Here is a 26,608-nt window from a genome sequence, read left to right on the forward strand (position 1 = left end):
GTGCGGAAGGCAGATCTCAATCGCAAATGAGCAGAGAAGGTCCAATTATACAAGCGGATTCGAAACGATGGAAACTGACAGTTTAATTAGATCAAGCATTCGATTAGATCTTACCTTCAGTATAGGAATGGGTTCTTATTATTAGATTCAAAAGTATTTAGTTGCATATAAGCAGAGTAACTATGCACCATACATCCCCACATTCAGAACAACAGCAACAAAAATAGCAATATATATATATATATATATATATATATATATATATATATATATATATATATATATTTAAAACGGAAATAAACATAATAAAAAATATTATTTATTAAAGATAAATATTATGATCCTATGGTGGATAATATCATGTTTTTTAATGTTTTTACCTGTTATGGAGAAATAAACAGAATTGAATTGAATTGTAACATGTTCTCTTATTGGACACCAGTGCTTTGCCAACCTACAAAATAAAATCCAAACTGCAAAGGATATTGAAACACCGGCTGTTGAAAGCTATTGACGATTGCAATCATTGTTAAAGCACTTAAAAATAATGCATGCGCAAAGATTTCTTTTCCCTCACTTCTCTTTAGGACATAATTTCTCCTTAAAAATCAAAATCTCAAAATTAGAATACTTTCTAAGTAATTTAAAAATTAAATAAATTATGAATTTCTACATGATTTTCTACTAAAAAATATTGTTTTAATTCAATTTGTAAGAAAATAACTCTACGCATTATTCGCCAATGTGAATTAGTATTTCAAACTTTAACCAAATCTGAAATCTTAATGAATGCCCTTCTCTTTCCACTCCTTGAATGGCACAAACTTTTCGCCTCAGCGCTCAATGCCCCGAAGCCCTATGGTGGAGCGGAGTTTTTAATAATTCCTGTGCTTAATTAAACTAAGTTGGTTCTTCAGAGCACAAAAGCAAGGCGAAAAATTGAATTAATATCCGAGCAGCAGAGGAAAACACAAAGCCTTGCGCTCTTTTTCATCATCCTCTCGTCTCTGAATGTGTATTTTCACTGCACAGAAGCAATTGCAAGTGGCCGGAGAACTAAATTCGGCGAGAAAGAAAGTGACGAGAGAGTAACTTCTTTTCAAACTTCTGCTCTCTTGGCCAATTTGGCTGGCGGGCTTGCTCGAAAATGAAAAGAGGAACAGTCTGCTCTTTCTTCCTGTTCATCTTGCGGCTTCTGATTGGGGGGCTTGTCACCGAAATCTCTAATATTCCTTGGGCGGAGCTACGCTTCCTTTTTCTTTTTTAATTTAAAAACTGCAGCGAATATGGTATAAAAAGTTGAGGAGCTTAGGATAAAATACTTTTTTTGCAGGTGGAACAGGTGGAAAAAATGGTTGTGAAATAAAGCAGGACTGCTATGCCATTAAGGAAAAAAGAATTTGAGCGAATGTTGTCGAACGCATAATTTGGCTTGTGTCATGCAAAATCGATGAAATCCACACCAGTTATCATTAGCGTGCAACATGAGAAACTGTGGAAAAACATTCGCTATTTTTTTCGGTATTTTTTTTGGAGAGTTTTAGGATTGCAATCCCTCATCTGCTATTTATACGATTTCAAAAATAAAACATGCATTGGAATACTCTCACCAAACCTGATTGAATGAACACCAAATTGTAGGTCTTCATAGGCAAAGTTTATGAAATTTTAGGTTGTTTTTCCTCTTCTTAGATCTAAAATAAGGAATTCCTAACAGACTTACAAATTTGTTTGAAAAGTTGCATAAGATTTCTTATTTTTACGGTTTTGAAAATTTCCAGCTCTGAAAAAAATGAATATTTGTTGGGGTTTTATCGTTCTCCATCAAACTTTATATTAAATAGAAAAATGGGAACAATTTCCATGCCAAAAAGATTTAAATTTAGGCATTGTGCTGACGGATAATCTGGGCATAGAGTTGTGTTTAAAGTTTGCAGCAAACAATCTACCGGCAATTTTTTCCTCCCTGATAATGTAACATTGAAACGGAACGCTTAAAATTAGACAAATTAGGTGTTTTACCTGCTCATTAGTGTGGTTTGCTTCCTAATCTTAAGAATGCTGAGTTTAATAATTTTTATTCAAACCTCTTGTCCACTAACAATTACGCTGGCAATTAAATAAAACCCTCTAAGCCGTGTCAGTTCATAAAAAATACTAAATTGTTATGTCTAAAGACATAAAGGTTATTTTCTTTCCTGTCTTTTCTTTAATTGGAATTTTCTGAATTTGATTCTTTATCACAACCTCTTTTTATTTTAACTCTTAATTCATATTACCTTTTGCATTTCCCGAAACCTTTTAAGAAAAAATAATTTAGAGAATTATATAATAATTCAAAATTTGTCATTTCAAATTAAAATTACGAAAATTCTTCCCAATTATTGATCATAATCCAGACTTGAGAAATCGAAAAGAGGGAAGCTAACAAATCAATCAAATCCAAAATATAGTATCGTTATATTGGTTCCGTTCCGGTGCCGAGCGTCTTTAGGAGAGTTTAAGCAGGAAAAGTAGTACAGTTCGCTTGGTTGGGTCCCCTTTATGAGTCGACAGGTCATTCAGCGGCGGCTGTTAAGCGGATTTGGCCTGGCTGTATGTATAATATTATATTATTGTGTGCAACTGTGTGTGTATAGTGTACGCTGAGTCACATCTCGCACATAGAGAGGCTGGCAGCCAGGCCTCGCGAGCACCGAGAGGGCCAATATTGACCCAGAAGCGGCGCGCTGCCGGAGCCGACTTCACATAAATAGCAGCGACGTGCGCCCGCTCGCTCCGTTTGTCCGCCTGCCAACGCGAGCCGGACGACACGCCCACCGCCAAATTGCATTCGACTCATCGCGTTGATTTAAGCAAGTGCGACTCGTGTCTGTGCCGATTGCACCTCCGGGTGTCGAGTGCGCACCGATTCCTCCCATCGATTTGAGTGTGGCGACTGGCGACCCACTGCCCGGAAAATTGATACTTAACGCTCACCCGTCGTCGGCTTTTAGCTGACGTTTTTTCTCAATTATTATTATTTTCTCAATTAATCTCTCGGTTATTTATGAATTTTTTGTCTTTTTGCCTCACTAAAATCGTCTTTCTACTCGATATAATTTAATTACATTAATTTGTTTAGTTTAACTAAAATATTTTAACATTAAATAAAACATCTAAATTTACCATATAGACGCTTTCACTTAATTTATATTTAAGTACACTGTATCATATATTTTTTTGTTAAACAATTTAATATGTTGAAATAAAACTCTTTATTTAGTTGTTTTAATAGTAAATTAGATACAAAAAATGTTAGTTTGTAATTTTTTTTAATATATTCCCATATATTTTTGACTGCGATTCCAAAAAACTTAGACGAAAAATATTCTGCTAATCCTTCTTCAAAAAATGCCATTAAGTAAAAACTGCGATTCGTCAATTAATTATCCATAAATTACAAAAATACTGTTTTCCGCCAAAGTTCAAGTTTAGTTATCTTTTGAGTCATGAGTGTTACAGAGTAATATCTATAAGAATGTCGGAATGAAAGATTAAATGAGGAAGTCTTTAAAGCAACAAGGCTGAAGTCCGTTTTAATTAAATTATAGGATAACAATGAAGTTTAAAAGCAATACATCCAATTTGGCACTTCAAATTTCTGTCAAACTATAGGCATGTCTTGAAGTAATTTGAAATCAAGATCGCAATAATTTCTCATTTATTTAGCTTTTAAATTTCGTTAAATCAGTGATTCTGCCTCTTTGGGAATAGCTGGCAATTAATGCCTCGTTTTGAAATTTGCTGCTAAGTGGTATTTAAAATTTTAAAATTAATATTTCAGAGGGGAAATATAATAAATAGAATATTCTTTTGTAGAAGTATATCCGAATTTGCTTAGCATTCACCCCCTAAATTGAAAGGTCAAAATTAATAAATTTGAGACTCAAACGTTTAAGATATTTTTGGGATAGTTTGCTTGCTTTCAAGATTCTTTTAATAATCCTGCGTGCTGCGCCGGTTAGAGTTCGTCACAGAGGCAGGAGAGATCTATGTTTAAATTATGATTTACTCAAAATATGAACACGAGAAGCAGAAGCAAGAAAATTCGGAGCATGCTGGAAGCGAACGGGCAATTTCCGCGGAATTAATTGCTTCGAGGATAAGCGCGGTTTCCCCAATGGCCGGTCTAGCCTTGGCGTTTGCGAAAAGTTGGTCCATTAGGGGCTGGGCGATAGAATAATTAATTTGGTCAAACAAGTCGACGCGCGCGCGCCAAGGTGCTTTTTGCCTCGCACCAAAACCCGGCCATTAATTAATAGAAATCGGGCTCATTTTGCGGCCAGCCACAGGCATCCAGCTGTTTTTCACGAAACTGAGCAGCCGGCTCGCTGGGGATGAGAAATAATTGGCTCCAACCGAAAATACATGAGCGCAATAAGACGATTTATTAGCTGGCTCCAACATCAACAGGCGGGTGGCAAAAATAATGGACCTCTCATCTACATTAGTTTCTCCATACGCAGGCAGCTCGGAAAGTAAATTAAATAATGGGATAATGAACTTTACAAAATTCAACCAGTGGGAGAAGTCTAAATTTGGCAGGGAAGAGCCCAAAAGTGCCAATTGATTTAAAAATGTCTGTAGCAGTAAAAAATTATCCGTGGGAATAGGCATTTAATTAGACTGAAATTCGGCCATCTAACCTCAAACTCAAATTTTTCGAAATTAATAAAGCAAATTTAATGATGAACATTAAAAAGGTTCTAAAAAATTTAAATCTATATTTACAGAATATTAACAAAACGTAGATTCAAGTTGTCCAGCGCTAATTTGATTTTTCGTACTTGTAAACAAAATTACAAATAGTGATCAATTTATAATTATCTGTATTGTCTCTTGAAAACTTGATAGTGGCCCGGAAAATATATATTTTTCCATATTTTGGACATTTCAAATATATTGATATGTGTACATATATTTTGATTATTTTATTTTTTCATACACATTAATTCAAAATTAAAATTGCAACAGGAACAAGACTGCAAAGAATGGCTAGACGGTTTTATGATCTTCTTGCATCACTGCTATTTAAAAAATTTGAAAAGACGATTTATTCTTTTTTTTGCGCTCAACCCATAAAACCCGATTTTGCTGTTTACATACAAAGTTTCTTTGGCGCAAAACTTGGACCTGCAAGTAAGTATCAACTTTTCTTGCTTGCCTTTCCAGTTCACTGAAATCGGATTTATGGAAATCGAGACCAATTTAAACAAACAACCGCGCGTGCAGATTTCTTCAGCTGGCGAGTTCAGCCACCTGTGAAATAATAATTGGCGTCCGCGTTAGTTGGTTATTATGTGTTTTTGTGCCGAGCGCGCCGAAGAAAATCTCGAACGGAAGAATAAGAAAAGGGAGAGAAAAATCGGCTGGAAATGAAAATGGGGCTGGGGCGAGTGATTTACTGCTGCGTGGCGAGTGAATAAATTTATTTTCACGCGCAAGAATCGAACCAGTCGAGAGAGGAGAAGAAAAGCAAATTATTTTGCCTCGGCTCCTCCTCTTATATATAATATTTATAATAAATCGTTTGCGGCCTTCCGAGAGCGGAAATATTAAATAGTACGACTTTGTCGGCGAGCGTGAGTGACGGAAATTGCATTCTCTCCCGCTGCGATCAAGGCAGGAAAAGCGCTGAGCGCCGGATTCGATTGCGACACACGCAGAATATCACAGACTGGATTTAGATCCAAGCAACAGTCATCACAAAACTTGAGCTTTGACAGATGCGGAAAGTTTCACAAACATCTTACTCATTATACATTTAAATAATGCAATTGTTTCTACGAGTAGAGAACTTGACATATTTCTTCTACGTCTTTTGCAAGAATGAGTATGATGCAACTTCATAAATATGTATGTCTATTTTATTCTGTATATTTTTTATTAGTTTATTCATTTTTTCAAAGACCCTAAGTCCCGTGAACTTTGCCCCAAAACACAATCATTTTTAGAAACGTTCAAACGAAAATTTGAAGGGAAAAATCAATCTCTATTACAATGGAGACAGCCGTTGACCAATTTTCATACATGCATATTTTCTCTCATTGTTAGTAGTTGCTCTTGATTTGCAGATTGCAGATCACGAAATCCTCCAATTTGAAATGGATACAGAATTTATTCACGCTTGAATTGAAGAGCATCCATCGAGTTGCAAGGAAATTTTGTCGCCGCCAGTCAATCGGGAGGGATCTTGAAATGAAAAGAAGATGCTGTGGCTTATGTACAGCTCGCTCCTCTAATTTGGGCGCGGAGCACTTTGCAGCGCCAATTTCGCTGATGGGTCGCAATAAAAAGCGGCGCGGTGGAAAAGTTTCTTTGTCCCGCGGGCAAAAAAGCGCTTCAGCTCGTCCGCATAATGACACACGCCTGCAAGACCTCAAGAAAGGCACTGCACAAAACGCCATCAGATACTGCGTGAGCGTTGTCTTCTTCTCCATCTTTTGATGGAAATAAATGGAAATGCTGTTGTTGTTTTTAAAGAAAATTCGGCACATTTCATATTACTTGTCAGAAGTGACAGCCGGATTTGGCAAAGTCTTGGAGGTAAAAACGTTCGTGCGATCAGACTGCCGAGTTTTAATGAAAAACAGCAGAGTTTTTGCGGCTCCTTCCCATCTCGCACTTCTTTTGTGTCAAACTTTTGCACGCCTTTTATTTTACACCGCCGGCAGCTTTCTTGATTCGATTGTATAGAAATGCAATTTGAGATGAAAGACGCCCCAGAAATCGAATTTGTCTCGGCTTTTCTTTCACTCTTAATGAGCTTTCGCCTGGGGAAAAATACTATAGCTATTTTCCCTTTCTAGACGCTCAGATATTAAATTTTAAATTATATACATTTCTACCAATTGCCGCGAGTGTTCTGAGATATTAGAGGAGATATTCCCTGTGACAACTCACTGAGTGAAAATTGCTTTTGTTTGTTTGTACACAGTAAATATGCTCCCTTTGAATTTCTAAATCGTATTAAGTGTTGGAAAAATCTACTCGCTACATGTACCAACGTAAAACATCTTAGAAAAATTAGTTTTAATCCATTCATACTAGCCAAATTAACAATATTACAAAAAAATTATCGTACAATTTGATCAGTTTTTTTTATAATATTTTTTTATAAAAAAAAACAAGAGTTATTTAGTAAATTAGCATATTGTCTTGTAAATTCAGTCCAGCCGATTGCCGTAGAAGCACCTAGAAAGATTTTTTACTTCAAAAAATTGTTTTTCACGTTTCTACGGCGATTGACTAGACTGGTTTATGTTTTCAGCACATCAGTATAAATCGTTTTAAGGGCACAGCAGCAGGATATATTGAGTCTTAAATCTCAAATTTTGAAATATACGATGGTGCCATTTGCGTCTTCGAGCTGTAACGCGCGTGTCTAGGGAACTTTGTGCTACGCGTTACTATCTGGCGCGGCTTGAAGAGCCGGCGCCCAGATCTAGCCTGTTCTGCTTTTGGGCTGCGGGAACTCTCTCGTGGGAGTTCCCGCGATTAAACTGAATTTGGACTCTTTCGGCCGGTCTGCGGCACCCAGAGCCGGGCACTCGCCTTGGTCGATCTCGTGGTCGACAGGCGGTGTCCTCGAACTCCGTCACTGTCAGACGGACAGTGCTCAAATGCGGAGGATTACGTAATAAATGAATTGCTTTAAGCCAAACTTACTATTATTCAGGACGGTCTCAAACAATTATACGACTCCCTTATAATTTGAACACTTGAGATTCTTTATTATCAGATACGACGACCGCCGCCCGCGACGGCCTAACTTACATTGACCTCCTCCCCGCTCGCTAGCGCACAGAGGGGTCGCCTTATACAGGTGCTAGTGGGGGAAAAGGTGGCTCCTACATTCACCCCCAATTAAAAAACAAAAATTTTGAAAAAAAAAATTGGGTTTGTATGGTGGTTCATTGTAATTTTTTTTTAATTAATTATTTTTGGCAAGACAAGGGCAGAAAATAAGATTGGTCTTTTTTACAATTGTCAAACACGATTTGCACTTTGAAGATCTTTAATCTGTAGAGGCAGCAGCGTCGTCGTTGCGGCTCGTTGGTGTCGACGATGGTTGGTGAAGTCAATGACGGGCGGTGATGATGTTTTGTTGTCGAAGGTCTTACTCAGGTGATGGCGGAAGACCTCAGGTTGGTGGGTCGTAGAAGCATCTATAGGTTGGCGTTAGAAGCGAGCCGAAAATTTAGCAGGATCCGATGTTGTAGGGATTTGGTTCGGCCAGCGTCGATGACGAAAAAGGAGAAAACTAAGACGTTTTTAGGGTTTAGGTTAACTTCTGGAATATGGATTGTCCCTTTAATATTTGAATCTTTATTTTTTTATTTTGCAGTCATTTGGTTTTTTTTAAAAATGCCATACGATATGAGGCTTTTTTAAATTTGTAATATTGACATGTTTAATTATTGACAATTTTATTGCATCACAAATATTTTCAGGGGAGAAATAGCAAGAGAATTTTCATGTTTGTTTGGTTATAGAACTGCTAAAAATTATCTTTTTTTAATTTTATTGAATAAGAATTGTTTGAATTTACCGAATTTACATGCATTTTTGTCAGGTTACCACGATTTTGCTGCTTTATTATTGCATGTTGTGACGTTTAAAGTCAGCCAATATGCGCAGAGGGCGTTGCGAGTGGTTTGGTTTGTGTTAAGCTGTCTTATTGCGGTAACTTATCCTGAAGTGTTATGTTTTTGATGCGAAAAATTAATAAATAATTCTTTCCAACTTAATCTTGCGTTCTCTGCTAGTCCTGGTATTTTTACAACAGTTGCAACGCACGAGTCGCACGTGTACAGTGATATTTGGTCAGCATTTGCGATTACTATTCTATCATTTATCTTTTCACGACAAGGATTTAGTTTTAAAAATTTTCCCGCTCATTTGATGAGTATATTAAAAGTTTATCGGACCTAATGGCTGCTTGCTGCCAGCCCTGCTGACAATTTAGCTGCGGCATGTGACATTGGTGGAATTACTGGATTTATTATATCTGCTGATGAGAGAAATTTAGCTTTAGGAACTTCCGCCTTAGCAATGGGTTTAGGTTTTTCATTTTAACCTTTATTTTGTGCCTATTGCTTTGGACCTTTTTCCTCGGTCTCAGGGCAGGATGGCACCTTCCTGTTGAACTTTGTCCTGGTGTTTTTGCAAGTCGCTTTGGCTGTGTACCAGGGCGTGGTTGGAAGTTCGGCCAAAATGGTGTTAGTCGTACTGGACCACGATTTTCGCTAAATTGATATTTTCGGTCTTGGATTGGTGGACCTTTGGGCGCATGGCGCTCGCCAGTATGGTAGCCCCTGTGAAGCTGGGGGTTCAGGGAACGCAAACTAACTGGTTGAAGTGGTGGTTGAGTGCGCAATGGACTCTGCACCTGATTTTTGTTGACTTGAGCGTATGGTTTTGCATGGCCACGGCGAGCAAAAGCTGGCCCCGCAAAATTTGCAGCTGCTCGTGGTGGACGGCGAGGTTTTTTCCTTTCTAATTCAGCTTGAATCGGTTTAAATGACTCATCTAATGCAGCCACTGACCTAGAAACTCGCTTGTCAGTGTTTTGCCTGTATTCAGGGTGTACAGCGCTTTTTATTGAGTCAGAATCAGGGTGGTTCTGATCAATTTGTTTGGATATCAGGTCTTTTGCGTGTGGGAAGATAGACGGTGGTTCTTCCGCGTGCTGGAAGCATTTCTCCAGGTCTTTATTTAACTGCACTGTATTGTCAGGTACGCTGTATTCTCGCATGAATGCCGTTTCAAACTTGTCCCATGAGGCAAAGGTATGGCTGTAGATCACAAACCAATTGGCTGCATCCTCCACTAGTGCTGTGGGGAGTCGATACTGCACCAATTGCAACAGGGAAATTCCATGAGCAATCGCTATTTGCTTTATTTGCCTGATAAATTCGTAAGGCGATTTTTTATCAGCTCTGCCAGAAAATGATGGCACTGGAATTTTTGCAAGCTTGAACAGCGTCGCCTGCGCGTTTTGCGCAGGAGAAAAGCTTCCCTGGTTGGCACTCAGGGTATTTGGGAATGCGTGAAATGCGGCTGACGGTGCATATGAGACTGTTGCAGGTTGCGTAATCTGAATTCCTGTGGATTGCGACGCAATTCCCAAATTCTGGTTTTGGCCCAAATTTTGGTTTATTGGGCTTGATGTCGCTTGGGGCGCGTATTGTGGACCACCACTTGATTGAGATAATGTTTGCACTATCTCTTCTGGCGCAATTTTATGCCTCATCATCAAGCGCATCATTTGATCCAAATGCTGAATGTGGATCATTTTGTACATGGAAAATTGCGTTTCCTCATTAATTTCGTCCCCTGTTGGAGCTCGTGGTCCAAAGGGTGGTTTTTCGGGTGCCCGGAAACCTGTTCCAGTGGCCCCTGTTGTGTTTTCATCATGCGCTTTTGCATGATCTATCCCCGCGTGGTTTTCACTTAGGGAGAAATGCGTACTGTCAATGTTTACTGTTCCTGACGGCTCAAGGCCCGTCACAGTGATATCCGAGTCCCCTTTTTCTGGGGTCCTCGTGGAGTCCATCTCTGCGGTGTGACTCATGCCTTCGAAGTCCAAATCAGTTTTGGAGCTTACTACTTCTACCGCACGCTATTTAATAACGTGCGGTGCTCGACTCAGCTTAACGCTCTTCTATGAGCGCAGCCTTTCTGAGCGTTTCAGCTGCCCAATTTAAAACAGCTAATGCCCGGTCTCAAACTGCGGGTGCAATACACGCAGCGGACAGGCCCCCAAATGTAACGCGCGTGTCTAGGGAACTTTGTGCTACGCGTTACTATCTGGCGCGGCTTGAAGAGCCGGCGCCCAGATCTAGCCTGTTCTGCTTTTGGGCTGCGGGAACTCTCTCGTGGGAGTTCCCGCGATTAAACTGAATTTGGACTCTTTCGGCCGGTCTGCGGCACCCAGAGCCGGGCACTCGCCTTGGTCGATCTCGTGGTCGACAGGCGGTGTCCTCGAACTCCGTCACTGTCAGACGGACAGTGCTCAAATGCGGAGGATTACGTAATAAATGAATTGCTTTAAGCCAAACTTACTATTATTCAGGACGGTCTCAAACAATTATACGACTCCCTTATAATTTGAACACTTGAGATTCTTTATTATCAGATACGACGACCGCCGCCCGCGACGGCCTAACTTACATTGACCTCCTCCCCGCTCGCTAGCGCACAGAGGGGTCGCCTTATACAGGTGCTAGTGGGGGAAAAGGTGGCTCCTACAGAGCATTAAGGGCTTTTGCAACTAGTGAATTGGCTTCGAAACCCTTTGAAAACTATCTATAAAACCTATAAAAATTCCAGTGCACCGATCCAATTTTTTTTTGTTTTTTTGCTCTTTTTATCCCTGTCCTCTCGGACCGGGAAGGGCGCGCACTGCACTAGCACGAATGCTGAAACCCGGGTCCCAATAACACCGCGAACGGATAACATGGGCGCACCAGGCCGCACAGGAACCCAGCCCACTCAAGGGCCACTTGCCTCCGCACCGAGGACTGCATTGAAACGCTAGACATTCGTCCCGTGAAGCCAAATCACGCATGCTGGAAAGGTGCAAACCAGCAAGTAGCGAGTCGGCGCCGGTGCGCCTCCAAGCCCGTTGAGCAATTTGAGCATTTCGAGTCACTAAACTAACCACTTTTTGCCATCTCTGACATTGGGTAGCCAGTATTAGATCTCCCAACTGCTCAAATACCTCCCATTGCTTTGACACTCCTGAGAGTGCCTTAACAATGCGAGCCAACGGGCTGGTTTCCAACGCAATTTTAAATGTTCCAACGCGTAGACATATAAAATAATTTCTTTCTAGACCCTCATTAACGACATGCAAAGAAAGTCGTTTAGAGAATACGCAACTCTGGGCAACCGTTTCTAATTTCTAATTTCCCGCAAGAAAACTATTCGCTACTTGAATGTATATCTCAAGGGGAAAAAGAAGCAACAGTGGGGCAAAATAAAAGCGCAATTTCGAGCCGTGGGCTTGAAAGGAGTGTATTTCTTTCTTTACTTGCAGGAACGGTGGAGCAATTTCCTCGGCCGCCGAACTATCAGCATAGTGAGCCGGCGGCTCTAATGAAACGACACGCATTCGTTAGTGAGCGCCTGTGCAAAACGGAAACCATGTTTGCCGGCTGCCGCGGTGCGGATTAATTTTTGTTTACCGCGCGCTCATTGTCGTCCAAAGTGTGCTGGTAATGAGCCTTTGTTGAAACGCATTAGCAGCCAGCCGCCTCTTTAACATTCTAATTTCATGCAACGCAGCCTCGGAAAGATAGCTCCGGCCATGGCTCCTTTGAGACTCATCACGCTCAATTTATGCGCTTGAGTTCTTTGGAAATTGCATTTTGAATGACGCAGCAGATGGAATAGCAAATTTCTGGGCTTCTCATGAAAATTCAAACTCGGCTATAGGAGAAAAACAATGCTGTAATTTTATGGCTTGAAAGTCTCAGAGAGGAGTGCAGTTGGACGTTTTCAACGACCATTAATTCAGAGCCTATCTCTACAGCTAATACCAAACGCTGTACTATGAACGCTCTGTACAGCGTCAAATTCAGGAAAAGCTCTTGCTATAAGACGACATTTTCCTAAAAGCATTAAGTTTTTAGAGAAGCTTGATGAAATATACTTTCTGCAATTTAAATCGCTACCGGTCTTCATAATTTCCCCTGAAACCACTGAAGTTTGGAGTCAATCTAAATTAAGCTTTAAAATAAGAGTTGATTTTAAATTCATTTTTCTTTGTTTAGTTTGGTGAAAGGAAATTTTTGAATAGTTCCTGATTCGCCTAATTTTCTGTTCTCCCATTTACAGCGCCAAAGTGCTTGGAATGTGGGATGTAAACAAGTGGGCTTTGAAAAGAGGGAAATATGGCAAAAGGGGCGTGGGTGCTTTTATCGCGCGTGCAATAACCGTAAGTCAGCCGGTTTTGCATGCGGCTCGCGGCGGCCAGGGACGCCACTCGCATGCCGACCGCGGCGTGCCGATGACACACACCAACGCCTGCCTGGCCGGCCCCCCTTGTACACACAGTACACGCATCGCGCGCTCAGGCAAATCCGCTTACGTTGTTTGCCAGGCGTCGGGCGCTATCTCGCATGTCAAAAGTCGCTCGCCCGAATTCACGGGCAAATCGAAAACCGAGTGCAAAAGCAAGTTTCTTTGGAAAATATACAGACAAGCGACGCGGAACTTGGCATTGACACTCTTCACGAGGGAGTCAGCGAGATTTATTCTGTTTGCTCTGGATCCCGGAAAAGTTTTCCTCCTCTCCAGCGAGTTTCTTTAAGAATTAATCATTTTTTTTCTTGGAAAAAGTGTCAAGACGAGAGCTCGATTTTCACTGAGAGAGTACAAAATGACTTAGCGATGGGCTAAAAGTTCGATCAAAACAAGACGATTATTTCTACTCTCTTAGCAACGACGCAAAATTTTCGACGATTTTTGCTGTTGGTATAAATTATATATGGAATGCCAAATTTTTTGAAAAATGTTTGTTTTTGTACAGCTGCAAATCCTGCCAATTCAGATGAATTATTATAGCTGGTGCTCACTCAGCATAACACAAACTGGACAAAAATCATCTTATTCTACATAAAATAGTGCAAATTTATTATCAAAATATTATACCAATTTCATTCAATTTGATATTTAATTTTTGTCCGCAGTTATGAGACTCCTAAATTTAAAAAAAACACCCAGTTCGTTTATGCTTTTCAGAAAATGTTTGTAAAACGCCACTGCATAAATTTATTAGACAATAGACATTTTCAAATAAAACAGTTCGTTCTGAAAATAACATTCTTGCTTATTTTAACAACAGCAGAGTATTATTTTAATGTTAATCAAAACAACAACCAGTCTCTACTCCATTAATTTCTCTTTGCTGGTTAAATTATATGTAATTGTTGTGAAATTTTAGGTCCTATATAGCTTATCTATTTCTGGCTCAAGGTCTGTATTTTCCAGATTAATTTTGTCTGTTTTCAGCAAAACACAGAGCAGATTTGTTGAATCAGGATTATAACTAAAGCACAGGCTCGAGGCATACGCAGTGAAACAACATTTGCCACTTTATTTTCTGCAAATGCTTTTGACAGGTGTTCTGAACTGAACGCATAACCTCGGCTTATCAGAAAAATATGATTTTTTCCCTCACAGAGAAATACGCACTTGGTATGAATTCGCCGTTTATTGAATCGGGTGGGAGGAATTTACGAAAAAAAAATATAAACGCTTTAGGTGGTCGAAATTGTTTGGCGCGCACTCACTTAGCGCAAGGGAAGGAAAAAGTATTTCGCGAGCCTTTCGAGGATTGCTGTCAAGGGTAGTCAAGCAATTCGCCGCATCGGCTGCCAAGTCTGCACATTTTTTGTGCGACGGCGAAAGTGCGCTCTAGGCGGTTATTGTTCTCATCAATAATTCCGCAGCCTCCCGCACTTAATCCAGAGACGCTGTGGCTGCTTTTACTTTCCTTTTCCTGCTCGCTTCCAATGGGAAAACAAGAGTTGGCGAAGAAGGAATCAAATGCTGCTGGTGCTAGCGCTGAGTGAGTGTGTGCGAATAAAAGAAAAGTGCGCGCGGCCAAATCCTCGCGAGTGCAGTTGCTGCAAAATGCAAAAGCCGAAGCGGCTGACTTTTCCCTCGTGCGCAATAATTCCACCGCGAAAACAGATTAGCCGCCGGCGCCGTACATTGGCACCTGTTCTCTTTCTTCGGAACTTGTTGGTCCCGTCTGGCCGGCCGCATGACCCGAAAAGCAACGGTGCGGAAAACTGACCAACATCTGCTCAAGGTATTTTCGCTTTTTACAGAACAGACATGACAACTGATATTCTTTTTGTTTATTAAATCAGTACATAAAAATTATAAGAGAAAAATTTCGATTTCATTTACACAATGATTAAACAAATTTATTAGGCTTGAGGATTTTGATCAGGTTTTTAAACTGAAAAACTTAACATTTGGTAAATATTTTTGGATAAAAATTTCAAAATCAACTAAATTTTTGAGGTCTCAGCCAACCACGTTGCACCACGCCTGCCAACTTATTTTGGGTCAGTTCCTACTCTTTTTGGCCGAAATAATCTGCTTTAGATGCAAACTTTATAATTATTTTTGTTTATTCTTCCTCTACAAGCCATACATTTAAGAAATATTACTAGAGATTAAGACACAAGAAGTCTCTGAATTTAATAAAACACACACGAGCATTGAATTCTGTGGTTGGACTGCCGCGTTGTAGCCTCGCAGCGCAATAATGGCCACGAAAATACGAATTTTCCGATGAATTTGAAGTTTAATCCGATCTTTTGTTCAGAGCAATGAGAGCGTTTCAAATTCTCCGCTGCACATGTGCCAGCAGCAGTGACATTATTTGTGAACTCGTTCTCGCATGTTTGTTTGATCGTGCGTCGGACAAAGCAGCAGAAGGGCTTTATTTCTGCTCTCTCGCTCGCTTGCTCTCGCACCGAGTTATTTATGGCCGAGGCGAGTTTGTTTCTCAGAGCGGCCGATAAAAAGGAGAAAGACCTCTGTCCGGCAGATTAAACCTTTGTCGCCCTTTCATCCGCCGATTTGTCTCCGCTGTGCTCTGGCTCTCTTCGCTGGCAATCAGGAACTCTGCTCTCGTCCTGCGCTCCTTTTAATATTCCGACCGTTTGACAAATACGGAATTCATGCAGAAAAAGCAGTTTCATAATTCCGCCGCAAACACAACTTTTGATGACGTGTGCGGTATGCGACGAGAGACAGCTTTGTGCTCGAAATATAAAATAAGCTCCGTTGCAGTGACAGAGCCGTCTTTTTTCCATCTGTAATTAAAATTCTACAACTTCATGAAGCATACTGCTGTTTGATTGTCCGAAATACGCCGTCAAAGTGTTGCAAAAGTTTCACTTTTGCTGTTTGTCTCATTAAAAAGTTGGGGATTGTGTTATTGTGAGTTCCACGTTTCTCTTTTCACAACACATTTCATCCTTGTTTGGTGACACTTTGAGGAAGGAAAGCAGAGAGTGGAGCTTTATGAAGTATGAGGATGAAATTGCATTTGTACCGAAAATTTATACTTTTAAAGCAATGTTTTTTAACTTGATATGGTATAATTAACATTGATTGAAATAGTGGCATCTCAAAATGCAAGAGTTACTTTACGCCAAAATGGTGGAGGGTACGTCTTTGCTGACACTATTTGATTTGACACATGAAAAATAATCTGTTTTTTCCTGGGAAAACATAAAAAAATCTACCAAATGTTGGATGTATTTGGTTAGCGGAGAGTTGCCATTTTTTTAGCTCCGAATTTCGCACAATAAGCGCTTGTTTTTTGGTGCAAACACTCATACGAACTGCTTCCTGACGCCTCCTTATTCTATTCGAGACAAATCTGGTGCTTGCTCTATCTTTCCTCCGCCGAATGGCCAATTTCTGTGTCTGTGACGGAAACGGGCGCGCAGTTCAAAAAACACCATTAGCCCTTTCTTCTCCGATTCCTGCGATTTATAGTCAAAATTTACACTTGTACCCTGTGTTTCTGCGTGCCAAACGGCCGCTTTTTGTTCGAGTGGCTGCAATTTGGCGCCGAGAATCGATCAAACCTGCACGAAACTCGGCCATTGTTTCGTGTCGGGATTTATGAGCGGGCCAATAAACATCATAAATCGTTCGCTCTCTTCCGCACCGGAATTTCTCGCTGCAATTATTGCTGCATGTACCCACCAGGGCACTATAATTCACATCGGGAAAGATGATTCGATAATTGGACCTTTCCGACTCGCTTTTCACAGCCGATAAAAACGAAACATTATATTTCCACATCGAGGAAAAAGTGTCATAAAATAAGACAGAAGCAAAATTTTTCCATTAGAAAGAGTGGAAAGGCTTCTGCGCATTCTCAAAAGGAGATTACATCCTGTCAGTACCGATAATTTTTCCGGCGAGAATAAATTCATCCCGGAGCATCCGTCATTATTGGCTTATTTCCGGTATCATTGTCTGTCGAGGGTGAAAAATGAGACGGGCTTTGACGGAACATCTGCTCGTAGAATTTAACGAGCGAACACGCAGCCCCTCGAAGTCTCACCGTCTTGGCTGTTGGATTTTAATATGTCTGTTGTTTATTCGCTTCTCAGGAAAATTGATGCCTGCCTATTAGTTGTTCATGAGCTTCAAGGAGAACAGGTGTTCCTGAAAGGCTTTTAGGTAGTACTCTCGATTAATGCAATGAATGTTTCGTTAATGACAGAACAGAACCAATGAATCAAAGAGACAGCTTTGAATTTAAAGTGCTTAGCATATTTTCTTCTAATCCTTTCCACCTTCCTTTTCATCCTCACCTCCGATCGAAAATTTTCTTCGTCATGATCGTGATAATGAATAAGATTTCTTCAATAATTAAAATCAAAAGCTAGAATCTACTATATCCTGATGTAAAAAATGGAAAGACACTTAAGGGGCAAATAATCCCTATAGGTAAGTTTAATCTCTCTTTGTCGAGGAATAAAATTTTTCACTCTATACCTTTTTTGAGGCTATCGATTTCCGATGTTTGGTTTCAACTTGCGCACCCGGCAAGTTCATACAATTTGCGTGCCAATCGGAGATCGCAGCTTTTCCTTTTCTTCCGTTTTGTTGACCGAGTTTCACGCGCGCCCAAATCGATGTTTATCTGCGCGCAAATACGCTGCTTTTTCTCTCCTCCGCTTCTCTCATTTGATTTGTGGAGAGAGAGAGAGATTTCCCATAATAATTTATCGCTCTCTCGCGTACTCGTGCTCGAATCCAGATTTCATTCGCCTCACGGTAGCACCAAAGTTTCTGCCCTTGGGGGCGCGTTTTGTGTTTCGCAAAGTCGTTTTCTTTGATACACCGGAACCGGGGTTGGCCTGGCTTTTTGATCAGTACAATCTACAGCCCGGGAAATTCGAGATTTCATTAAAAGCCAGCGGCTTTATCTTTTTTTCCACCCGGCGGAGCAAAACAAACACGCTCATCTCGTTTTTCCGGGAAGAGCGGCGCGGCTGTCGACGAAACACTCTCTCTGTTTGGTTTGCACTCGTGTTATCCTTCTCGTTGAGCGAATAAAATAAATAAAAAGCTTATTTATTAATATACACACAGCAGGAAAAGTTGAGAGAGCGTGTTGGTCGCTTGCCACCTCAAATAAAAATATGAAAATGTGCAAAAGTGGCCAGCCGGATAAGTTTAAATAGATGCTTAATGTTTTCAAACCAGACAAATTCGCTAGAATGGTGGCTGCTACGATTTCTTGTTTGGAGTCAGCAGATTAAAAATGTAAACATTAATTATAAATGTTAATGGGGTGTATATAGTTTACACAGGAACAGCAGATAGTATCTTGAGAACTCGTGCAAACGAATTGCAATCTAACATAAATAAAACAAGTCATAATAAAATTTAAGTACATAATTTAAAGAATAATACAAAGAACTTGTTAAAAAATGTGTACACAAGTACCATAGCCTTCGATCTTAAAATAAGTTTTTGGGTTAAATGATCAATACAGCAAAGTTTTTTCGTGCTGAAATCTCTTTTAAATCTATCTATGAATTATTTCAACTAAAAAGCAGAAATTGTATACACAAAAGTTACCTTGCAAGTCGTGGCAAATAAGTACATACTTATTGAATCTCATAGCCCACGGGAAGTGCTGAGCAGAGGTTCAAAAAAATATTAATAAGAGGGTTTATTTTGTAAATTATATTTCTTTCCTGCCCACATACTAAATCTTTCCTCCAAACTTCAAAAATGTTAGAGGTAGAAAAGAAAATCTGACATAAAAAAATTAAATGATAAAGATCACAACTACATGGTAATCCAGCCAAAAAGCCTCAAGTATCTTTAAACCTTTAAACTCAAATGAATTATGTTAGTTTAATAAAACAATATAAATTTTACAACTTACAATTTTCAATGATCTCATTAATAATATCAAGATTTATTTAGCTACTATGTCACTGTCTCTGAATTGGAAAAAATGTCAAATCATTAAATTTAGAAATAAAGGTGTTGGCAGATATAGCAAAATCGAGAAACAATGGGAGATAACAAATTGCCTACAATTTTCCTCCTCTGTCAACTATCTTGGCGTGACATTCCAAACGTCTGGAACTTGCTTTTCAAATCATCTGGATAAGAGAGTTAAAGCGTCAATTTTTGCAACATCTAAAATTAATAACCTTTCAAAATCGTCTATTTCCACTGCAAAAAAGCTATTTAACTTGGCAATTTCTCCTGTAGCTTCGTATGGTATAGAAGCGATTTGGTCTCATTTATCTCTGAACGATCTTAACAAGTTGGAATGTCCTAAATCTAGATTCTTTAAAAAAGCCCTCAGCGTAGACAAGAGAATGAAATCCAGATTTGTCTATGAATTGGTTCAGACTGATTATTTTGTTAATGACCTTAAATCTAAATACTCTCTTCCCTCTACAATTGCCTATGAGAAGTTTTTGAATAATATGAATGTTAAACGACAATCTATTGACCCAAAATTTTTTGAAACCCCTGCTATGTGTAATTTGGATTGGACTAATACAAATTGTAAAGACAGGGCTATGTTAACTAGATATTCTTTTCATGGCTATCATTTCCTCGTCTGTACACATAAATGTTTTCATCTCGAAGTCACCGCTAATTGTAAATGTATTTATTGTGATTCTTTGCTTTCTAGTATGTACCATTTACTAGACTGTGTCAAAAAACCTTTAACTTTATCACAAGCATTCCGTTATAATAAATAAAATTGTAATTGACTTTAGTTGTACACCGATGGTGTCCAATAAAATGAATAATAATAATAATAAAATAAATTTTTTAGTCAATTAAAGCTCTATTATATTAATACCTTTTTGAAAGGCGAGTGTAGGAATTGTGAAGTCTTTTTAAGAGATTTTTTCATCCTGATAGGTTCCTAGAAATAATTTATTTTCTGCTCACAATCAGCCGTCTTACATATATATGAAGAGAGCTGCTGGATTTTTAACAAGGCAGCATATAGTGCTGAGTAAATGTTGGTGGTAAAATGTTTATGCAAGAATTTTGTAGCCGAGTTTAGGCCCAGTGGAGTCGAGGACACAGAAATTTGCAGCCGTGGGTAATAACAGGAGGATTGAGTCTGTCTAGGCGTCCCAGTTTTTCGACGGATTTGAATTTGCTGGGGATGCGAGCTGGCATGTGCGGGTCGATTTGGCCGTGGCAGACGAATCGAGAGATGCTTTACGACAGGGCCGTTGGAGCCGCTCCAAAAGGCCTGTACGCGCGCGGAAGCAACCTGTGCAACCAATGAATGCGAATTTAAAGCCATTCAAACACGTTATTTACGTCTGCTGCTAATGAATTTGCGGCGCCCGCGTTCACTCGCTCGCTCGCTCGCGGCGATAATTAATTTAATGGGCCGTTTGTCGCGAGCAGCAGCTGTGGCTTCTCGAGAATATTGCCAAGCCCGATATCAAATCGATTTGCTCGCTTGAATTTGCATTTTACGACGGCCGAACTCGATATTCTATACGTTTGCCTTGTGCCGGGACACCAACTTTGCGCCGGTATGCTAAACAAAATGTCGCGCGACTTGCATCCGGACAAGTTTTGATGGCTTTTGCATAACTTTCACCCCCAAACACAGTATATATACACTCGAGAATTTTGCACGTCTTTATTGCGGACGAATGCAATTTCGAGTTTGGGCGCCAGCTGCCGCTGCTTTTGTTGCCCGCACAGTTGCGCGATTCATTTCTAAAGTCTTACTGCTTGACAATAATATAATGGGTTTACAAAAGTGTCGTATGGCAGAGCAAGGACTGGGCTATGGTTATGGTTGCAACTATTACTCCAGTTCCAATTCACATTCAACAAAGGTCTAAACTGCTGCATTGGTTCACAAACTTACTAATATTTCCTGTCATTCTTTTACTAGCGTGATGCTTTTCTATACGGAAAGGATCCGAGTAAGAACAAACGTCTCTTCACATTGGTCTTTCGATTTTGACGAAATATTTTGGAGGTGCTGCCCTAGTGGACCTATGATTTTGAAAACAAATCGTTTGAGCCCCTCTAATAAATAATGCAATTTAGGGTGCGTCATATAGGTCCACTATAGGGCATCATCTCCTTCAAAGCTCGTCAAAATCAGAAGTCCCATCTCAAGAGAGGTTTGCCCTTATTTGGATCCTTTCCATACTGATCAATAACGATTTAATTTAAAAAAATAGTGTGTCTAAAAACGTTTTTACGTCTGAATCTCTGAATGAAGTAATTGTATCGTTATTTTCATAGAATCCGGACATTAAGGATCTTTAGATGGTTTTGGCCTTCTTATACAAGTGAAGTAAGTTTGAAAAAGATAACTAGAGTGATTCGAGCAACTTGCTCTAAATTTTCAATCATCTTAAATCCCGTCGCCGTAGCTAGAGAAAGACTAACTGTAACTTCGAATGATGAACAGGAAAGTCTCAAAATGACAGAGTGTGCACATATTTCAAAGTGTGTTTATTTGCCGTGTTCTGTCAGTGTCAGTGAGCAGCAAGTTGGAAGTCGCGTTGGGAATAAACAAGGCGAGCGGGTGGGCGAGCGAGCGAGCGAGCGTCGGATTATAAATATTGCATCGCCTTGAGCGAAGCCAGGCAGGGAGGCAGAAGGGAAAGTGTCGCAGAGGTCGGCTCAAAGAGAATGCATAAAATAATGGCTGAGGGTCCGGCAGCGGGCAAAGTTTGTTGCGTCGGGCGGGCTGGCGGGCGCAAGCAAGTTGTCTGGATTTATGCAACAGCGGCGGCCGTAAATTAGACAAGTTTGCGGCATCAACAAGCGCGAGCGAGCGAGCGGCTGGAAATATTTTTGCCGGCAACACCTGCTCGACGCGCGATTTACGACTTCTTTTCACCGCTCCCGCCCAGTTTGAAAGAGAGAATGTTCATCAGGCTGAAAGAGGCTTTTTGCTCCGCAGCCACGATGAGCCGGTTGCATAACTTGCCCGCTAATGGCGTCGTTGCGACAAGAATCCAAGCCTGCCTCTGCCTACCTGCCACTCTCCACGCTTATTATTTCAACTCTGAGCTCAGATGAAAGGTCGACTGCCTCATTTAGATCGGAAACCTTGCGTAAATCCCCTCTGGCACGCACTTCCCACGCAAATTGTCGTTTCTACTTAAACAGTTGAGGAAAAACAAAAGTAAGTTTAGATTCAGCACGTCAGGGGTTTCAAGGAAGTTGAACAAAAAATACTTTCACAGATATTGTTACAGAAATTCTTTTCACCCGTGTCACAGTCTCACAATCAAAGTCATTTTTTAAATAATTAAATTTTATAGGTATCTTAAATTAATTTATACTCAATTTGCCACTATGTTTGCACGAAAATTTTGACTCACGTTTGCCGTGTTTTCAAGTCATATGATAGGACATAAAATAAATTAGCAAAGCCACCTCTGGTAGGCTTACCGTGATCCAACCTCAGTTAACCGAACATTTTCTATCTCTATACGGTTGCGTCTGCAAAATCAAAATCGAAAAGACATTTCAGCTCATTTTAACTATATGCATTTAATCATTTTGCATGTTTTCAATTTTCTACCCTTTAAGAAGAAATTTTTGCCCTCAGAAGAAAATAAAAATAATCAGCATTACGGCATATTATAATTCGAGTTAGCCACAGAGATTTGGGCATGGTATGCCGCCGCAGCGTTTCAATTAAAACATTCTCTCCGCAAAAGCCATTTTCACACGCCATTTGCACAATAGCGACTGCAAACACGAGACAGTATCTGCGGTCAACTATGGCTTTTGTCTTTTGCGGTTGAGGAAAAACAATATTTCAGGAGTGACGGAGAATGAACTTGGTCTAACACACTGGCGAAAATATTCGTGGAATTTCTGAGAGCAGATGCAGCTCAACATTCGTCCAAATTAAATTATTATTTAATATTTAATATTTTATTTAATATAAATTAAATTATTATTTAATTGTCAGTTTTAGTAATTAAAAGATATTTCAGCTTTAACAGTCTTTATTCTGACGTAAATTGCATGTTCCATTTTTTAAGAAAAATAAAATGTTTTTTCTACTTTAAAATCTTTTAGGCTCAGTGCGTACAGTAATTAAAATAATTTTTTTATTTACTGTATGGTCACACAATGACTTTGACGATGCAAGAATAAACATGTAAATAAATTGAGTTTAAGCTGGTACATGTGTAATATGGTCAGAAGAAAAGTTTAGGTCTATATGGGGTGTGAATCTATTAAATTACTTTCAAATAGATAAACGAAGTTGAATGAAACCAACAATAATTCAATTTTTTCCATCCAGCTCCATTCGTTATAATTAGATGTTTCAGAATTCGTGCTGAATGTGGCGATCCCCGTGATAGATGGACTACTGAATAAAATTGTTTATGCGCGAGCTCGCGCGCATGAGGACGCGCGAGCATTTGTCAGACTCTTCATTACTGCTCTAAAAAATGAGCCGCTTTTTGACAGTTGGCGCTCATTTTTCGTGCCGCCGCCAGCTTTTCACTTTTGTTTCTGCGGCCAGATGAATGTAAGCTCGTTTTTCAAGCTTTCGCCAACGGATTTCAAGTTCTGTCTGTCTGTCTCTCTCTCCACTGCGAACAGTGTCCATTAGCTGACGGAAAAAATCGAACGGATACTCTTCATTTGGATTTGGCCTCTTTTTCTAATTAATTGCAGCTGGCAACAGTAATTCTGGCCGCATTTTTTCGTCTTGTAAATCTCCTTTTAGATGGGGAAAACATCCGGTCCGCTTGGCCCTACGCAATGAATGGGGGAGATTTATCCCAGAGGCCCGCTCAAAAGACCGCTCTCCCTCGAGAACGACTTTCCCAAAGTGCCATTATACCTATTAAAAATGACTTTGAAATATTCCCAAAAAGAGCAAACATCTGAGATAAATTTAAATGACCGTCATGCGAGCGTATTTTTTCATTTTTTCCTACATTTGACAGAAAAAAATAATGATTAATTTTCCCTAAGTAGAGTTTCGATTTATGCAAGCGAAAATAGTAAACGATAGCTCATATAAATATATATTTAAAATATTTTGAAAATATTTTTTAGTTATCATCTTATCCTCCTCATTTTATACAAAACTGATACGTTGTATACAATTTTCCTTTTATATGTATGTATAGAGACTTTTCGCAGTCGAAGCAAATTTGACATTTCACTGAGACAAATAAAGACTCAATTTTTCTGTGCAAAGTGTCAGTTCTGAGTCTGTTTGGCAGTGCAAAATATAGTTGACTACATGTCTCTTTCAAACACTTTCCACTGTCAATTTTTTGCCAGCCGTCCCCTTTTCTGTCACACTCAATTGAAATTATCTGTCTCTCTACAGGCTTGTTGGAGTGTGGACAGCAGACATTGCAGCTGACAAAGCAAATTCTCGACGCATTATTTTGCATGACAATGAGCTTCAAATTTTCCGCAGTAATAAACGCGTGGCAACTCACTTTATTGTTTTTTTCCTTCTCGGTTTTTATTTGTGCGCGTGTGTTTCACCTCTGGACTAAAAAAATTATTTTTACCATGCCCCATTTGAATTGCTGATTTAATGGGCGACGAGATGATGGATTGTCCGAGGGGTAATTAATTTTAATAAAAGTGAAAAAGCGGTGGGATTAAAAAAGGCAAAATTATTAATTAGCGGAGAGGGAAAAAGTTTTCCTAAAAAATCCATCCTCTCACTGAAAAGTAACAAAGTGGGCTCGTTTTCAGACAAAAAGTCCCCTTTCTCAGCAGGGGTCAAAAGTTTCAGAGACTCTGTGGAATTCGGAATAACAAATGGGCCAACTTAGTTCCTTCCATGCACTGCGAGTGTTAAAAAGATTAACGGAGCAGGATTTCTCAAGTGAACTCTGACTGTTTGTTGCAGGAAAAATTTGCTCGACGGCCCGCTCGAGTTTGAGGACATCCTACCAGAGGACCCGAAAGAGTATGACAAAATGCAGCCGCCCAAGGAGGAAGGTAGGCACGACGACGATAAATCCTCGTCCGCCGCCTCGCGTGCATGCGACCGGCGTGACACGCTGAGTAATTTACTTAGTCGTCCTCGACAAGCGCACATGAAGATGTTTTCTCAGCATCTTTTGTGTTTATTACGAGTTGCCGACAGCACAGAAAAAACTTTTGTCTGCCACAAGGCCTCTTGAAACGTGCAAGCCGTTTTTATTATAAAAGAGAAGAAGGCAAGGAATGAATAGGATGGAAGTAAATTTTAAAGCTAATTCTGTAGTTGACGTTCTGATGGCTGACACGAGTGCTTGCAAAAACTGGTTTTATTTGCTTTGAGAATGCCAGCGAGGGAAAAATTTAAGAAATATCATCAGAATTTATGGTAAAGCTTGGAGTCAGACTCTTCATTGGCCCTAACGCATTGAATTAGTTTAAAAATACGATTAAAATTTATAAACCAGAATTTCATTAAATATCCAGTTTCCAGTATTTTCTTAAATAAATATTTACTTTTGAACATTAATGAGATAAATCAATTTAGACAAGCATTGTCTTCGAGTCAAATTTCAGCTAATTTGAGCAAAAATTGTAATTTAAAAATAATTTTGGGCCATTTTTCATCAATCAACACAAAAGTCGCTGAAATCGTCAAATCAGGAAAATTAATTAGCTGAATTAACATTCGACCTTCATTCTTGCTTGGATGCTGGCGTGACCCCTGAGCTAATAGAAAGGCTGAACTACTCTGCTAGGAACCTAATTCGCTTTTCAAAAGCAAACACGAGTCGGCAGCAGCTGCTTAACGATTATCGCCGGGACGCGAAAGTGCGCCGGGACGATTACAGTTTTCAGTTGGAATTACGTTTGCGGCGGTAAGGGAAGGCCAACTGCCCTTGGTGTGGCGTTTAATTACCGCAAAACAAGCTGGCGGTCAAGAACTTCGCAGAGGGGTGTGCGTGTCGATGCGAGAGGCAGCTTTATCTGCCGTTTGAGACAATTGCCTCTCGCTCCCTCTTTTATATAATAATTTAATGACCCACTCGTCTTTTGCGACTCCCTTCTGACCGTCTGCTGCCGCACATTCCACCCTTTCTCAAGCAATCCTCGGTTGTTTAGGACGTCAATAATGCAAGCGTTTCTAGATGTATATTAAATTTTCTTTTTCGCTCTGAATTCATATTTAAAAAGTTAGCCATGGTTTTAATAAATTCTGGTGGTCACATTTCATTCAATTTTTTTATTGAAAGAGAAAAATCCTCATCATTTTTCCACGAGAAGCCGTGGAAACCATCCAGAAACTGATTTATTTGATGAAATTCCCTTTTTGGACACCCCCTAAAATATTTCCCGTTCACAAAAGAACGCCACGAGAGTGCGTATTACACTTTCAAAGTCAGATTTTTCGTGTTTCTGGAGATCTTGAAAGCTCTATATTTCATTCACCTTTTTCCATCAGCTTCAGAGTCTATTATAGTCTGCGCGGTAGCGGAGCAGTGGCGTATTTGGAAAAAAGTCCGCACGGGAAGATAAATTCGGAATTGTAGTGCTTTCT

The 26,608-nt window shown here is 39.8% G+C and overlaps 1 protein-coding gene across 1 annotated transcript in view; it reads left to right on the forward strand.

Annotated features, from left to right (window-relative positions):
- The window catches only part of LOC135946303 (glycine receptor subunit alpha-2-like), a 127,851-nt gene that overhangs the window by 31,734 nt on the left and 69,509 nt on the right, over nt 1–26,608 (forward strand). Inside the window, exon 2 of the mRNA XM_065494476.1 lies at nt 24,977–25,068. Within this exon, the coding sequence (XP_065350548.1) occupies nt 24,977–25,068 (92 nt within the window). The remainder of the gene's footprint in view (nt 1–24,976; nt 25,069–26,608) is intronic.

The sequence above is a fragment of the Cloeon dipterum genome, chromosome X, assembly GCF_949628265.1.
Source record: "Cloeon dipterum chromosome X, ieCloDipt1.1, whole genome shotgun sequence".
Taxonomy (NCBI): Eukaryota; Metazoa; Arthropoda; class Insecta; order Ephemeroptera; family Baetidae; genus Cloeon; species Cloeon dipterum.